This window comes from Acipenser ruthenus, chromosome 33 (assembly GCF_902713425.1).
Source record: "Acipenser ruthenus chromosome 33, fAciRut3.2 maternal haplotype, whole genome shotgun sequence".
NCBI lineage: Eukaryota > Metazoa > Chordata > Actinopteri > Acipenseriformes > Acipenseridae > Acipenser > Acipenser ruthenus.
In genome coordinates, this window is record NC_081221.1 from 7,684,276 (window position 1) to 7,703,074 (window position 18,799).

General features: G+C 39.1%; 1 protein-coding gene across 2 annotated transcripts in view; it reads right to left on the minus strand.

The window, feature by feature from the left end:
• Positions 1–4,772: 4,772 nt before the first annotated feature.
• Positions 4,773–18,799, minus strand: part of aarsd1 (alanyl-tRNA synthetase domain containing 1) — a 32,479-nt gene continuing 18,452 nt past the window's right edge. For both annotated transcript variants that reach the window (XM_059006574.1, XM_034055837.3), the window contains 3 exons: positions 8,666–8,720; positions 8,252–8,346; positions 4,773–5,248 (listed from right to left, as the gene is read on the minus strand). In XM_059006574.1, the coding sequence (XP_058862557.1) occupies positions 5,110–5,248; positions 8,252–8,346; positions 8,666–8,720 (289 nt within the window). In that variant the 3' untranslated portion in view covers positions 4,773–5,109. The remainder of the gene's footprint in view (positions 5,249–8,251; positions 8,347–8,665; positions 8,721–18,799) is intronic.

The following is an 18,799-nucleotide window of genomic DNA, read 5'->3' on the forward strand; positions in this document are numbered from 1 at the left end:
GTTTTGAAAGGAGCCGGTGGCATAGAATGCCAAAGCGGCACAGACCTTTGTCTCCACAGATAGGGGGTGGTTGCGTGCATACCGAGACATTAGATGAGGCTGAAGCACATCACACAAGTATTCTATAGTGTTATGATCGAACCAAAAATGATCAACCAGGAGGTGATCAGGAACAGTCGTGTTAGGTCCTGATGGGGTCTGAAGGCGTAAGGAGTGTGACGCCGGCGCTGATGACGACGTTGTCTTCTTCTTTCTAAAAGTATCACAATTGCCTCGATTTCAGCCATTGTTAGGGAAGAAGGTTGGTGTTGTAGGAGATTCTGCATAAAGTATTAATTATGTATTTGATTAAAAGTTTCTTTACTTTATATGTTATTTTCATATTGTGACATAGCTTAAAAGTATGTGTAACTAGCTAAGCAAGTAGATAGCCAAAGTTAGCAGGTATCTAATCAATATGTGTCGACACATCTTGATATAGACGAATATAATATTAGTGGGTACACACTGTATAGGAAAGACAGGCAGGACAGAAGAGGCGGAGGGGTAGCGCTATACATAAGAAATAGTCTTTAAGCCCAGGTGTTAAATCAGGACAAAGAAAACAATGCAGAATCAATATGGGTCAGAATAATGGACACAAATTCAAAGGGCATAATAATAGGAGCATGCTATAGACCGCCAAATTCAGACGCTGAGCAAAATAATCTGTTGTACAATGACATTCAAAATGCGTGTAGAAAAGGAGAAGCCATACTAATGGGGGATTTCAACTTCCCCCATATAAAATGGGAAAACCCGATGGGGGGCACGACGGACGAAATTGAAATGGTGGAAATGACAAATGACTGCTTCCTAACGCAATTTGTCAAGGCACCGACTAGAGGGGAGGCATGCCTTGATTTAGTCTTTTCAAATAATGAAGACAGAATAACTAAAACAGAGGTCAGACAGCCATTGGCAAACTCAGACCACAACATGGTCTCATTTGAAATATTTTTTAAAACCCCAAAAGTAATGACTAAAGCTAAGGTTTACAATTTTAGAAAAGCAAACTATGAAGGTATGAAACGGAGACTAACAGAAGTAGATTGGAGTAAAATAGAGAAAACATCCACAGAAAAAGGATGGCTGTTTTTTAAAAATGTAGTACTAGAGGCACAAAACAATTACATCCCAAAAGTAGACAAATCTAAATTTAAAACAAAATGGCCAAAATGGTTTAATAGATCAATTAAAAAAAATATTCAGCGAAAAAAGGCACTTTACAGAGCATTTAAAAGGGACCAAAAACAAAGTACACAGAAAGAGTACTTGGAACTGCAAACACAAGTCAAAAAGGAAGTTAGAAAGGCCGAGAGAAATAGAAGTGAACATTGCTAAGGGGGCTAAAACTAATTCCAAAATATTTTTCCAATATTATAACAGCAAGAGAACATTCAAAGAGGAGATTAAATGTCTAAGAGACACAAATGGCAAAATCATAGATGAAGAAAAAAAAATAGCAAATATTAAATGATTACTTTTCACAGGTTTTTACAAAGGAGGACACGGACAACATGCCTGACATGTCGACCTGTTCCTATCCAATTTTAAATAACTTTAGCATAACAGGCAGAAGTGTTAAAGGGACTAGGAGCTCTTAAAATAAACAAATCCCCTGGGCCAGATGAGATCCTCCCAATAGTACTCAAAGAAATGAAAGAAGTTATTTACAAACCGCTAACCAAGATCATGCAACAGTCTCTTGACACGGGTTGTACTGACGGACTGGAAAATTGCAAACGTAATACCGATCCACAAAAAGGGAGACAAAACCGAACCAGGTAACTACAGACCAATAAGCCTGACTTCTATTATATGTAAACTTATGGAAACTATAATAACATCTAAAATGGAAAATTACCTATATGGTAACAATATCCTGGGAGACAGTCAGCATGGTTTTAGGAAAGGGAGATCGTGTCTAACTAACCTGCTTGATTTTTTTGAGGATGCAACATCGACAATGGATAATTGCAAAGCATACGACATGGTTTATTTAGATTTCCAGAAAGCTTTTGACAAAGTCCTGCATAAAAGATTAATTCTCAAACTGAATGCAGTAGGGATTCAAGGAAATGCAGGCACATGGATTAGGGAGTGGTTAACATGTAGAAAACAGAAAGTACCGATTAGAGGAGAAACCTCAAAATGGAGCGAGGTAACCAGTGGTGTACCACAGGGATCAGTATTAGGTCCTCTGCTATTCCTAATCTACATTAATGATTTAGATTCTGGTATAGTAAGCAAACTTGTTACATTTGCAGACAACACAAAAATAGGAGGAGTGGCAAACACTGTTGCAGCAGCAAAGGTCATTCAAAATGATCTAGACAGCATTCAGAACTGGGCAGACACATGGCAAATGACAGTTAATAGAGAAAAGTGTAAAGTATTGCATGCAGGCAATAAAAATGTGCATTATAAATATCATATTGGAGATAGTGAAATTGAAGAAGGGAACTATGAAAAAAACCTAGGAGTTTACGTTGACTCAGAAATGTCTTCATCTAGACAATGTGGGGAAGCTATAGAAAAGGCCAACAAGATGCTCGGATATATTGTGAAAAGTGTTGAATTTAAATCAAGGGAAGTAATGTTAAAACTTTACAATGCATTAGTAAGACCTCACCTAGAATATTGTGTTCAGTTCTGGTCACCTTGTTACAAAAAGGACATTGCTGCTCTAGAAAGAGTGCAAAGAAGAGTAACCAGAATTATCCTGGGTTTAAAAGGCATGTCGTATGCAGACAGGCTAAAATAACTGAATCTGTTCAGTCTTGAACAAAGAAGACTACGCAGCGATCTGATTCAAGCATTCAAAATCCAAAAAGGTATAGACAATGTCGACCCAGGGGACTTTTTTGACCTGAAAAAAGAAACAAGGACCAGGGGTCACAAATGGAGATTAGATAAAGGGGCATTCAGAACAGAAAATAGGAGGCACTTTTTTACACAGAGAATTGTGAGGGTCTGGAACCAGCTCCCCAGTAATGTTGTTGAAGCGGACACCCTGGGATCCTTCAAGAAGCTGCTTGATGAGATTCTGGGATCAATAAGCTACTAACAACCAAACGAGCAAGATGGGCTGAATGGCCTCCTCTTGTTTGTAAACTTTCTTATGTTCTAAAAGTTTAACTAATATAGTAATATAATATAGTATATATAATGTAAATATGGTAAATAGCAAACTAGGTTAGCAACACTAAAATCTAAAGAAAAAATAAATAAAAAAAATCGTAAATTTTGTTTTAATTTGCCAGGGAAAGTTAGTCTTGAAAGGCTTCTAAACAGTAACCTTTACGGGTTTTTTTAAAACATATTCCCAACAAGTACACGCTTGACCACAAACTGTGATAAATTACAAAACACGTTTTTTTCAAATCCGCTAATACCTTAGCGACTATGGTATATATATATATATATTTTTTTAACTTTACTGCTGCATTAAATGTCAGTTTCATGTATTAAGAAAGCAGTATAACTTATTTGCTAATTTACATAATAATACCTTAAGTTTAAAATATTAGTGTGTGTCTTAACAGAGGCTTTCACTCTCTTGGCAGCCATTTCTTGGTTTCTATGTAACTAACAGAAGATCAGCTTCTTCCACAGCTAGCCAATCAGAAGTAATAGGGGTGGGACGTAAACACTTTTTAAAATGTATGTGTATGTGTATGTGCTAGACTTTCGAAACTTGCATGGCTCTTACAAATATACCTGGAGTGCCTTTCTAGCACTCGCAGCAGAGTGAACATAGGAAAAATAAATAAATAAAAACTACTTGTAAAGGCAAAGTAGAACGGCAAATCTTGTTGTCCCAGGCGTCGGGCGATACGAATTGGCCACCCCTGCTTATTATTGCCATTTTGTTTTTCCTAACCTGTGTGGTCCATTGTGCAAATCCAGATACAGATTGCACTGAAAGAGTTCAAAGACCCTGGCGTACAAACTGAAAAACTTGCCTCACACAGCTGTCTATTATTAATCTGTTTATCAGCTTTCTCTCGACATGTTGTCACAGAAGGCCAGGGGTTCACTGTGTGCATCTCTGCAAATTTTAAAAACACAGCAATATAAAATGTTTGCAATTGAAATTTGATCTTACTCAAATTGTGGCTCTAGTTACCAATAACTTTTTTTATATATATATTTTACATACAGCAACGATTATGATTATTATCTGAGCTCTAATTTTCCAAACACCTATGTAATCCAAACAGCCTCTTGGTAACCTTTCTTGTGGTGTGCTGTGACCATCTGCCTGGTTGTTAGATAAAATGCGCTAGTCAGCCCTCAATCTCTGGAATTTACAGTTCAGTACTGCATATTATATATTTAAAAGGCATATCTTATAGGATCTTGATTGGAAAGTCATATAAAACAATTTAAAAATTCTAATTTGATTATCCAAACAATTAAATAACCCCAACACATCCTGGCCCTAATTAGATTGAATAATAGAGGTACCATATTTAAGTCAGGTGTTAACCTAAGCTTAATAATGTCATTTATAACTTTTGCCTATTTGATTCACAGAAAACAGGTTCCAAAAGGGGACTTAACTGGTCTCCCAACAACTGAAACAGCCTTTCTGGACCAAGCTTCTTTTAGATAAGTACACAAAAAGTGCGTAAACAGATACAATAATAAGGCATTTTAGAGCACAAAACCATGTAGTTCTATTGTTCTATATAATGCTCATAAAAAAAGGTACTTCTGGTACACTGTGGAGAAGAGAACTTTTATTGTCCAGGGACAAATTACATAATGGAAAAGTATAGTATGCATCACAATTTTTATAACAACAACAACTAGACTATGACTTTCAAAAGCAGAAGGTAAGGGGTGTTTGAAAGCATTTTTCAAAATGAACTAAAAATATAGATCCCCTGTGCCAAAACTTTTTCAAAATTTAGTCATGACTAAAATCACCATGTTCCTAACATCATTTAAGGATATCACTAATGGTTATGATTTATTTGCTAAGGTAGAATATTTAAAGGGGTCATTAGGGTCCAGCTTGGCTTCCTGCCCAGAACTCCGGGACTGTTTTACTTTCGGGATTCATTCTTCCTCTGAACTGCGATGCTGTATGTTCTCCTGTAATAACACCTCCACCTCTGGCCGCCTGCCCATCTTGTTAGCTTTACCCTGGTATCGCCCCCTTTTCCCAGCTCCCTTCCCTTCCAGCAGCTCAGCCACTCTGTGAGAAGAGAGGAATCCTGTCAATATCCTTTTAGTGCCCCCCCCCAAAAAAAACAGGGACTGTATTTATAGAACTAGGGGGACTTTACCATATGTATCAACTGTAAGTGCCCCTACACACCAGACGCAATGCGACAAGTGAAAATTTACAGCAATGCGACAAAATGAATAGAACCTATACTCTTGATTAGTATCTTTCACACCACAGATGACAGGAGGCACGGGGGCAACACCAGGGCGATGCGAAATAAGTAGGATTGAATCCTATTTTTTGTGATTTCTTTGTGTGACATCTAGGGAATTGAGCAATCAGAGAACAGCTTGAATACACAGGGTCCACCAGGGTGAAGCAGTACCCAAAATGACGGAGGAAAAATAATACTTGCCATTGAAAAATCCAAGAGTTTTGACAAAGATAATCGCAATTATAAATACACAGATGAAAGATAATTTATGGGAGTCCATTTCGAAGGAGCTGCATGATTTATTACCATATATGTTGAAAGATCGTCAGAGAATTTCTACATCAAAATGATGAAAATGTACCAGTCTCGAATATTAGCATTATTTGATCAACAATCTATTCGGCTAAACGTTGCCTAAAAGTTAAAAAATAAATTTAAAAAAAATTTTGTTAAAATGTGTATGCACATGACAGTAAGCAGAGCAAATAAATATCCCGCTCTCATCTGATGTTTCATTTCTGTGTATTTATGCAACCTATTGTAGTTGTAAATACAGGTTCATCATTTATTTTCACTTACTGTGAAGCTGTGTAAGAAATGCATTATATGTTATGTATTATTTCTTTTTTTTTTTAATTTAGTCATTGCCAATTATTTGTTATTATTTTTTCCCAATTTAGAATGGCCAATTATTTTTTAAGCTCAGCTCACCGCTACCACCCCTGCGCTCACTCGGGAGGGCGAAATCCTGCAAAGCGTGTGCTGTCAGCCGACCGCTTTTTTTCACGCTGCGGACTTACCATGCAGCCACCCAAGAGCTACAGCGTCGGAGGACAACGCAGCTCTCGGGCAGCTTACAGGCAAGCCCGCAGGCGCCCGGCCAGACTACAGGGGTCGCTGGTGCGCGGTGAGCCGAGGACACCCTGGCCGACCTAGCCCTCCCTCCCCCCAGGCGACACTCGGCCAATTGTGGGCCGCCCTCGAGGGCTCCCGTCCATGGTCGGCTGTGGAATAGCCTGGACTCGAACTTTTGACGTCCAGACTATAGAGCGCATCCTGCATTGTTCCTAAAGTTATTTTAAAGCCTATTGAATCGTAGATTATGCTCTCAAAACTAAATAATTGCAGGGTTATAGCTCTCAATATATGAGCAGTACACCACAGAACTGACACACATGCACCCTAGTTAGACGACAATAGAAAGCTAATTGCTGTTTACTTTACACTAAATTTGCATCAACCTCACAATTCAACACATCCCAACACAGTTTGGATCACTTAATTAATTTTAAAAATTTCACTGGGTTAAATAAAAGAGAAGGTGCTGTCTTTTTTTTTTTTTTTTTTTTTTTAAATTAAAGAATTAAATAAATGTCTTCAACGAAAAATACACCAGGTCAGAAATATTTCTGCAAAATATCTGTCTAGTACAACAAGGAGGCATTTCACGTGTTGTTTTTTACATTTATTTATGTTTTTATGTTTGATAATTCACTGATGTTGAAACCTTTAAAAAGGTGGACATTAAAAACAAAATATTCTACAATTTTTTAAATATTTAGAAACATTTGAGGTGTAAAATGTAACAACTCTATTTTTTTCTATTTTAATAAATATTATCTTAAATCGTGAAATTTACAAAAAAATAGTCAAAAATACTGTACAGCTGTACCATACATACAACTACAGCTCTTTGTGCTCGCGCAGCTGCTTGTTTTCTTTTTTTTTTTTTTTTTAGTACCCAAACAAAAAACAACAACTATCCTTAAAAACAGGATATCTTTGGCAAATCATATTTTTAAAACCTTCTTTTTTCCCCCTTCAACAGAAATAATTGAACTTTAGTAAGTCAATATAAAATCAGTAAAATTTGTGGATTAAAAAAGACATTCCTAAATATATTTACAAAATATAGCAGCGGATACCGCACTGCGAGGTTTCGGTACGGCCCCGGCGCGGCTTGGGTGCGCAGCGGATACCGCGCCGTGAGGGCTCGGTGCGGCTCGGGTGCGCAGCGGATACCACACCGCGAGGGCTCGGTACGGCCCCCGGCGCGGCTCGGGTGCGCAGCGGATACCGCACTGCGAGGTCTCGGTACGGCCCCGGCGCGGCTCGGGTGCGCAGCGGATACCGCGCCGCGAGGTCTCGGTACGGCCCCGGCGTGGCTCGGGTGTGCAGTGGAAAAGAGGTATCGAGTGTTGGTGCTGTGACTTTTGTACTGTTTTGCAACTTTGTAGTGAAGTCTAATGCCCAGCCTTTAAGTGTTTTGTTCTTTTGTTTGAACCTTTTAATTTTGGCCCTCGCGCAGTGTTTATTTTGTTCTGGTTTGTTTTGTGAATTAAAAGTCCGCTTTACGCATAAGACTGCAGTTTTCTGTCTTGGGCTCTCTTTCCTGCTGGTAACCAGCCTGGGAAGTGACGCTACCCTGTCACAACCACTATTATATTATAAGTAAAGAGAGTAAAGAAAGAATTTAATTTTTCATTGTTCATTTTTTTTACAGTATGAAGTGCTGTGAGAAGTAGCAGCACAACTGCAGACAAATCCTGACATTTTTGTTTAGTTTTGTTTATACCTTTTTGTGTTCTGGTCCAGTATTTTGTTGGTTTTCATGTCTGAAACATGTTTCGTTTTCTTTGATGGCTATTCAAGTTTGTGGAATATTCATTTGTTTAGGGTTTGGACATCAGAGTGCCTTTATTGGCTGACAACAGTGTAGTTTAGGATGCTATGTTTGGGTAAAATGGATCAAATCACAATATGATCGAAACACTGCAGCATTACATAATACAAGCCAGAATGGTTTGAACTATTACCTGGGTCCCAAAGTGTCCACCATTTCTATTGGTCCAGCCAGTAGGAACAATCCAGCTTCCTTTTCATCCCCAACAGTAAGAAATATCAAAGTGCCCTGTGGATGAAATATGATTATGGAACCATTACTTAGGATTAGATAGTGCTGGGGCCATGGTTGTTTTCATGTTTGAAAACTTTAACAAATATTCAAATATTGTTTCATTTTGAATGCAGGTATTTATGTTATATGTCAATTATACATCAGTTTTATTTGTAGGACATCTTTTTGATAGTTATTTATACATTCTGTTATATGAACTAATACGAACACAATCATTTTTGACACTGAATACATTTCAAGCAGTGTTTGAATATTAAATATTTGTCCCAGCACTATGCTTAGCTGACAAATAAGGACACAAAGAAGGACTGACCTCTGTGCCTATTTCATTAGCAATGATGTTCATAAACTCATTGTCTCCATCTTTCCTGCAATTACAAAAAAAGACAGATGTTGTGATGCAGACAATGCAAATACACCTTTTCAAGGAGGGCTGTCCCAGCTATAATGGGGCAACAATATGAAAATTGTACATCGATATCATGGATGTATTTCGATAGATAATATCCAAGTCTTCCAAAACACAGAAATATCAAACACAATTGCATTTACTGATATTCACATACAAGAACTGAAGAAAGTTTACAAACAAGAGGAGGCCATTCAGCCCATCTTGCTCGTTTGGTTGTTAGTAGCTCATTGATCCTAGAATCTAATCAAGCAGCTTCTTGAAGGATCCCAGGGTGTCAGCTTCAACAACATTACTGGGGAGTTGGTTCCAGACCCTCACAATTCTCTGTGTGAAAAAAGTGCCTCCTATTTTCTGTTCTGAATGCCCCTTTATCTAATCTCCATTTGTGACCTCTGGTCCTTGTTTCTTTTTTCAAGTCAAAAAAGTCCCCTGGGTCGACACTGTCTATACCATTTAGGATTTTGAATGCTTGAATCAGATCACCGTGTAGTCTTCTTTGTTCAAGACTGAATAGATTCAATTATTTTAGCCTGTCTGCATACGACATGCCTTTTAAACCTGGGATAATTCTGTTTGCTCTTCTTTGCACTCTTTCTACAGCAGCAATATCCTTTTTGTAACGAGGTGACCAGAGCTGAACACAATATTCTAGGTGAGGTCTTACTAATGCATTGTAAAGGTTTAACATTACTTCCCTTGATTTAAATTCAACACTTCTCACAATATATCTGAGCACCTTGTTGGCTTTTATTTATAGCTTCCCCACATTGTGTAGAGGAAGACATTTCTGAATCAGCATAAACTCTTTTTCATAGATTCCTTCAGTTTCAGCATCTCCCATATGATATTTATAATGCACATTTTTATTGCCTGCGTACAGTACCTTACACTTTTCTCTATTAACTGTCATTTGCCATGTGTCTGCCCAGTTCTGAATGCTGTCTAGATCATTTTGAATGACCTTTGCTGCTGCACCAGTGTTTGCCACTCCTCCTATTTTTGTGTCGTCTGCAAATATAACAAGTTTGCTTACTATACCAGAGTCTAAATCATTAATGTAGATTAGGAATAGCAGAGGACCTAATACTGATCCCTGTGGTACACCACTGGTTACCTCCCTCCATTTTGAGGTTTCTCCTCTAATCAGTACTTTCTGTTTTCTACATGTTAACCACTCCCTAATCCATGTGCATGCATTTCCTTGAATCCCTACTGCGTTCAGTTTGAGAATTAATCTTTTATGCAGGACTTTGTCAAAAGCTTTCTGGAAATCTAAATAAACCATGTCGTATGCTTTGCAATTATCCATTGTTGATGTTGCATCCTCAAAAAAATCAAGCAGGTTAGATCTCCCTTTCCTAAAACCATGCTGACTGTCTCCCAGGATACTGTTACCATATAGGTAATTTTCCATTTTGGATCTTATTATAGTTTCCATAAGTTTACATATAATAGAAGTCAGGGTTTGTCTCCCTTTTTGTGGATCGGAATTACGCTTGCAATTTTCCAGTCTGTCGGTACAACCCCTGTGTCAAGAGACTGTTGCATGATCTTGGTTAGCGGTTTGTAAATAACTTCTTTCATTTCATTGAGTGCTATTGGGAGGATCTCATCCGGCCCAGGGGATTTGTTTATTTTAAGAGCTCCTAGTCCCTTCAACACTTCTGCCTCTGTGTGACAAACAGCGAATGAATCTGAATCAACAATCTCCCTCTCGACCTGTGAGAGCACTGTACAGCAGGAATTGTGTGCCCCGTACTGAATGTTTCAGCAGTTTATTCTGGAAAGGGATGGCGTCACTGTACCAGGAGTCCCCGCCCTAGTACGGTAAGCAAAGTTTCATTCATGAATTGGAGGATACGTGATTGAACTAGCTATCGGAGGGGGCGGGGCTGAGGGTACTTTAGGGGGACATGACACCATAATCTGTTCCTTTGTTGTGGTTGATGGGAGGAAACGAGGACTGTTTGGAAGGAGAGTTGAGTGTTTTGTTTGTTTTTGCAACCGTGTGCGTTTTGTATTTGTCAGACTGATTAAGCACGGATCTGGGAGCTGCAGCCTGAGGCCAGCGATTCACCCGGACTTCACCGCACCTGCACTTAACCGGCATCACTGTATCCAGCACCGAACCTGCACCCGAGCACGCACTGTCCGGAGACGTGTCTGTGTTTGTGTTGTGTTTGTGTTTTTGGGATTATTATTTCGGTACTGCAACCCCTTGTTTTGGCGCTGGCAATACCCATTGCTGGGTAGAGCCAGCTTTATTATTTAATTCCCGTTCAAGAAATGAAAAGGAACTTGAACCGTGAACTTTGTGTTTGTCCTTGTCTGGAGCACCTGCATCACCCATTCACTACGCACTACAACCCCCACGTTCACACTCTGTTATGCTAGTTATTTAAAATTGGATAGGAACAGGTCGGCATGTGGGGCATGTTGTCCATGTCCTCCTTTGTAAAAACCTGTGAAATGTAATAATTTAATATATTTGCTATTTTTTTTCTTTGTCTATGATGTTGCCATTTGTGTCTTAGACATTTAACCTATTCTTTGAATGTTCTCTTGCGGTTATAGTATTGGGAAAACATTTTGGAATTGGTTTAAGCCAAAATGTATTTATCTTCATGCTAGAAGTCTCAGAAACAAAATGTTAGAACTGGAAGCTACTGCACTAACAAGTAACTGTTATAGGTGTTTCTGTGATAGGTGTTACAGAAACTTGGTTGTCTCAGAGTGATGGAGACGAATATAATATTAGTGGGTACACACTGTATAGGAAAGCCTAAAGAGGCGGAGGGGTAGCTCTATACATAAGAAATAGTCATGAAGCCCAGGTGTTAAATCTGGACAAAGAAAACAATGCAGAATCAATATGGGTCAGAATAATGGACAAAAATTCAAAGGGCATAATAATAGGAGCATGCTATAGACTGCCAAATTCAGACGCAGAGCAAAATAATCTGTTATACAATGACATTAGAAATGCGTGTAGAAAAGGAGAAGCCATACTAATGGGGGATTTCAACTTCCCCCATATAAAAAGGGAGAACCCGTTGGGGAGCACGACGGACGAAATTGAAATGGTGGAAATGGCAAATGACTGCTTCCTAACGCAATTTGTCATGCCACAGACTAGAGGGGAGGCATGCCTTGATTTAGTCTTTTCATAATGAAGACAGAATAACTAAAACAGAGGTCAGACAGCCATTGGCAAACTCAGACCATAACTATTTGAAGTGATTTTTAAAACCCCAAAAGTAATGACTAAAGCTAAGGTTTACAATTTTAGAAAAGCAAACTATGAAGGTATGAAACGGAGACTAACTGAAGTAGATTGGAGTAAAATAGAGAAAACATCCACAGAAAAAGGACGGCTGTTATTTAGAAATGTAGTACTACAGGCGCAAAACAATTACATCCCAAAGGGAGACAAATCGAAATCTAAAACAAAATAGTCAAAATGGTTTAATAGATCAATTTAGAAAAATATTCAGCGAAAAAATGCACTTTACAGAGCATTTAAAAAGGACCAAAAACAAAGTACACAGAAAGAGTACTTGGAACTGCAAACACAAGTCAACAAGGAAGTTAGAAAGGCCAAGAAAGAGACAGAAATCAATATTGCTAAGGGGGCTAAAACCAATTCCAAAATGTTTTTCTAATATTATAACAGCAAGAGAACATTCAAAGAGGAGGTTAAATGTCTAAGAGATACAAATGGCAAAATCATAGATGAAGAAAAAAGAAAATAGCAAATATATTAAAAGATTACTTTTGACAGGTTTTTACAAAGGAGGACACTGACAACATGCCCCACATGTCGACCTGTTCCTATCCAGTTTTAAATAACTTTAGCATAACAGAGGCAGAAGTATTAAAGGGACTAGGAGCTCTTAAAATAAACAAATCCCCTGGGCCGGATGAGATCCTCCCAGCAGTACTCAAATAAATGAAAGAAGTTATTTACAAACCGCTAACCAAGATCATGCAACAGTCTCTTGACACAGGGGTTGTACCGACAGACTGGAAAATTGCAAACGTAATACCAATCAACAAAAAAGGAGACAAAACTGAACCAGGTAACTACAGACCAATAAACCTGACTTCTATTTTAAAATTATTTATAAAAACCTGCTTGATTTTTTTGAGGATGCAACACTTTGGTAAAGCACAGTAAAGTGTGCACTAATTGGCCTAATTAGTCCCATAGCAACAAACTCTGCAATCATGCAAAATACTAACGATAGACTTTCATGAAATAACACGATACCTCCTCCACTTCCCCTATATAAAAGAACGCTCTTCTCTGGGATTTGGTCTTTCTGTCCTCCTCTGTAAGATTTTCCTTATCCCAGTCTTACTAATACAAATCAGTTAAATATCCATCCATCCAATATTATCAATCTGCTTCTCCTGATGAGGGTCGTGGCTAAATTATATATAAATTGCATATAGAGATGTTGATTTATACCATTATTTATTCATTTCAGTGTATTATGAATGATGCATGAGAACTACTAGATCGTTATGACCAGCATTATGACCATAATAATAATACTACGAATAATGTAGCTTTTTTTCCCGCAGGCTGTTTCAAGCTTCCACCCCTTCTGACAGCAGCAACACCAGCTCCGCTGGACGGATGAGGAAACTCGTTCCCTCCTCCACATTATTGCGGACCTGGGGGTTATGGATGAACTGGATCGACCTCGCCAAAGAAATGCCACCATTTTCACCAGTAGTACCAGTGCTCTGGCTGAACTTGGTATAAATAGAATGCTCCTGCAGGTAGGAGATAAATTCAAGAAACTGAAATATCTGTACCTGCAGGAGAGAAAATGCCTGCAGTCCTCCGGTCAAAGCTCGAGGTCCCAATTTCGGTTCTGGGAGGAAATGCACTGGTTAATGGGTGACCGGCCAGTGTCATCGGACCATTTGCTGGAATCCTCATCCTCCCAGACGTCCTGTGAAATACCAGCCCCATCAATACAATATGGTAATTGCGCCAGCCATCATTTACTTTTTAAACTAAAATATGCTACAGCGGTAAAGTTAGCTTGACGTTTGATATTCGTTTGATATTCGACATGACATGAATGAAAATGGCTGTATCTCCCCAACCACAGAAGCTAGAGTGCTCAAAACAACTTTAATTTAAAGGAGACCAATTGTGAATTGTTTCACAGTCTCTGTTTTACATGCGAATCCAAAGAATAATTTCTGGAAAATAACATACTGCACATACGCACACTTAGCCTCAGCCACACGTAAAAGGACTTTATCTCCCCAACCACAGTAGCTAGAGCGTTCAAACCAACTTTAATGTGAAGAAGACCAATTGTGAATTGTTTCACAAGCTCTCCTTTACATGTGAATTAAACAAATAAATTGTGAAAAACAATAACATACCGCATATACACACACAGCCTACCTGACACGCGTAAAATGGCTTTATCTCCTCAACCACAGCAGCTAGCATTTTCAAACCAACTTTAATTTAAGGAAGACCAGTTGTGAATTGTTTCACAGCTTCTGTTTTACGTGTGAATCCTAATAATAATTTGAGAAAAAACAAATGGTTGGGGATATCAAGCCATTTTACGCAAGTCAGGCTAAGTGTGTGCGCATATGCGATATGTTTTGTTTTTCACATATTATTCTTAGGAGTCACATGTAAAACAAAAGCTGTGAAGCAATTCACAACTGGTCTTCTTTAAATTAAAGTTGGTTTGAACGCTGTAGCTGCTGATCCAGGAGCATCGTCTGATGTGCCTGGAGTACAGAAGGATGTACCGTCTGATTGCATGCACCTTTTGGAAAGGCTGGACCACGCTGATCAACAGCACCAAGAGGTGGTTGCGTTGCATGCTGAATTTCTACACACAATAACAAGAGAACTGCAGGTGCCTAACCCAGCTCCCGCTGAGGTGGGCACCGGTTCTGCTGTGCGCAGTCCTGCCAAATCAGCGGTCCAAGAAGTTTGTACAGAGCAATACCTACTCGCTTCTGCAGCGCCCAGGTGTACGGACATGTATTGGTGACGGCTAGATGTCCACCCGTACAAGTTCCACCAGTTGGTGAAACGTAGCTCTGATGACCCGAAATGTTTCAATCCATTGTTCATCAGAGAGAGACTCGTGAAGCACAACCTCCTCCCACCAAACAGAGGGACGATGTTGTGCCCGCATTCGTCTTTCCTGCCGATACACAAATAGAGGTCTGTACATAGGAACGAAGTGGATGAGGGTGTCTGCTGGAAAGAAAGCAATAGATGCACGATTCCTTTCCTGCAAACCCATTGCATGGGACTCAAGGAGTTCTTCCCATACAAGACTTAATCTAGCCAGTGTTTGTCTGTGTCTTCTCCATCCATCCATTTTTGTCGCAACTACGTTGTAAGCAGGCCTATGATTTTGTATACCCTTATAACTAATTAGCAAATACACACAACTTACTATATTAACAGCGTTTGTGTTAGTTTCCACATTTTCTGCATAATTAATTTTCATATTTCAACAAAGTACCTGTGTTTGAAACCAACACATCAGTTGTTTTTAATATATTTGTTCCACATTAACGCATATTTGTGATTATTGAACGCATACTACTTTTGTTTAGTACATTAACAGTTACGCAGTTGGCTAAGACTAATATATATGGGTGTGTGAAAGGACATCAGTAGCCTAAGAAGCATAAGAAAAGCAGTAATGGGAATTGGTGAGTGCTGTCGGTTTTTGTACACATGATAATTCTACCATTTTTAGAACAACTAATTCTAAACAATAATAGTAATAACTATTATTATTTTCTTCTTCTTGGCAGCATGAACCGTTTTAACTGCAAGCCTTTTGCATTCTAGACAGATGGGGGGTAACCTTCTCTTCATCTCTGCCTAGTGCGTAAAGCCTCATGTAAACCCCTATGCATTATTTGAACGATATCCTTTATCGCACAGCATCTCTTTTCAGCACGTTTGGTGATATTTAAATAAACCCTCCCATTATTTTATTATTAATGAGGTCGTTTGCATTTGGACGACTAAATTCTCTCTCTACAATAAACTCTCATGTAAATGTGGAAGCACAACTGTCATGACCAAAAAAGCGCGAGAGATCTGTTGTCATGCTTTTCAGCTTTTGCTTGTAAACTGCCCCATTGTCGACCCAGGGGACTTTGTTGACCTGAAAAAAGAAACAAGGACCAGGGGTCACAAATGGAGATTAGATAAAGGGGCATTCAGAACAGAAAATAGGAGGCACTTTTTTACACAGAGAATTGTGAGGGTCTGGAACTAACTCACCAGTAATGATGTTGAAGCTGACACCCTGGGATCCTTCAAGAAGCTGCTTGATGAGATTTTGGGATCAATAAGCTACTAACAACCAATCGAGCAAGATGGGCGGAATGGCATCCTCTCGTTTGTAAACTTTCTTATGTTCTTATGTTCTTATGAGCCCTAGTAATGTTCATTTCTATCTCTCTTGGCCTTTCTAACGTCCTTTTTGACTTGCGTTTGCAGTTCCAAGTACTCTTTCTGTGTACTTTGCTTTTGGTCCCTTTTAAACGCTCTGTAAAGTGTCTTTTCGCTGAATATTTTTTTTTAATTGATCTATTAAACCATTTGGGCTATTTTGTTTTCGATTTAGATTTGTCTACCTTTGGGATGTAATTGTTTTGCGCCTCTAGTACAGTAATCCGTCGCGTATCTGACCGTCACATATCCGCCCTACCCGTTTACCCGCCATGATCAATCGCTTCAGAAACGTTAGTTTATTATTGAACAGAGAAGATTAGTTCAGAGATTGTAGATCCACCAGAGTTTTTGTACACTGTGTTGTATGTGCTCCGTGCGCAACCATTGCTGGAAGTGTCACTGGAAGTGTCACAAGCATTAATACCCTGCATCTTTCTAAACATGGGATTTAGGGGAGTTCCCTTATAAAAGCTGAATCTCAAAACAATAATTGTGTGAATATAATGTACCGCCGTCCCTTTTCTTTGCAGCGCCAGCAATAAAGTTGCTGACAAGGTGAGTGTCTTTTATTTATTAACCACAAATAACTGTAGCTGGTTTCCAGTCTCACACTGTAGGCAGGTACTGTTTCTCACTCAAAAAACTGTCACACACTTTTTTAGTGGCTCCTCCTCCACCATTCACACACAGAACTGTGCAATCTAACTAACCCCATTCACTCCCGGCTGTGCATACACACTCGCTTGCATACCAGTTTAACAATACACACAACGCGTACAACACATAACCACAGCAGCAGGTCTTCTGAGCCCCCAGTTGTCCTGGTCGCTACAACAATAATTGCTACAGCTGTGTACAATGGTATTTAAAACAGGATTCATTTATCCACCTTTTTACATATCCGTCCTTACTCTGGTCCCACGGTAGGCGGATATGCGACGGACTACTGTACTACATTTTTAAAAAACAGCCATCCTTTTTCTGTGGATGTTTTCTCTATTTTACTCCAATCTACTTCTGTTAGTCTCTGTTTCATACCTTCATAGTTTGCTTTTGTAAAATTGTAAAGCTTAGCTTTAGTCATTACTTTTTGGGTTTTAAAAATCACTTCAAATGAGACCATGTTGTGGTCTGAGTTTGCCAATGGCTCTCTGACCTCTGTTTTAGTTATTCTGTCTTCATTATTTGAAAAGACTAAATCAAGGCATGTCTCCCCTCTAGTTGGTGCCTTGACAAATTGCATTAGGAAGCAGTCATTTGTCATTTCCACCATTTCAATTTCGTCCGTTGTGCTCCCCATCGGGTTTTCCCATTTTATACGGGGGAAGTTGAAATCCCCCATTAGTATGGCTTCTCCTTTGCTACACGCATTTCTAATGTCATTGCATAACAGATTAAGAGAGTGTGTGGAGGCTGTGTCGTCCAGTGGTTAAAGAAAAGGGCTTGTAACCAGGAGGTCCCCGGTTCAAATCCCACCTCAGCCACTGACTCATTGTGTGACCGTGAGCAAGTCACTTAACCTCCTTGTGCTCCGTCTTTGGGGCGAGACGTAATTGTAAGTGATTCTGCAGCCGATGCATAGTTCACACACCCTAGTCTCTGTAAGTCGCCTTGGATAAAGGTGTCTGCTAAATAAACAAATAATAATAATAATAATAATAATAATAATAATAATAATAATAATAATAATAATTTGCTCGCCGTCTGAATTTGGCGGTCTACAGCATGCTCCTATTATTATGCCCTTTGAATTTTTGTCCATTATTCTAACCCATATCAATTCAGCGTTGTTTTCTTTGTCCAGATTTAACACCTGGGCTTCAAGACTATTTCTTATGTATAGCGCTACCCCTCCGCCTCTTCTGTCCTGCTTGTCTTTCCTATACAGTGTGTACCCACTAATATTATATTTGTCTCCATCACTCTCAGACAACCAAGTTTCTGCAAGTTTCTATCACATCGTAGTTACTTGTTAGTGCAGTAGCTTCAAGTTCTAACATTTTGTTTCTCATCAAAATACTCTCAGCGGAGGCATATGAAATCAGATGAACAAAGTACATTTACTTTTAGTATGTTAGCCTTTGGGTTGGGGGTGGTGGTAATACCCATTATGTGATTTGTGCCTCATCTGCCAAAAAAAAAAAAAAAAGTCACCAGTCAACACTTGTGGTATCAAGTGAAACCCTGCAGAGACAGACTAAACGCAACATGCGGAAGTACAGCAATACATAATTGGAAATGGGATTTAGTTGAACCGGTAATGAAGAGAAGCCGTGACCGCTATGTGTTGTATATTACAAGGTGCTGTCGAACAAAAGTTTGAAGCCAGCTAATCTTCGGCGTCACTTGTTAGAAATGAAACAGAGACTCCGACTCCAAAAACATTCAATCTGAGTACCTGGAACCACATCATCTTGTGAAAGTGGATTTTCTGCACTTGCTGGGATCAAAGTACTGCAGTAGGCTGGATGTGGAACCAAATTTAAGGCTAAAACTGTCATCACTCCAACCAGACATTCAGGCTGTGACATCACTGAAACAGCACCAGCCATCATTAGGTA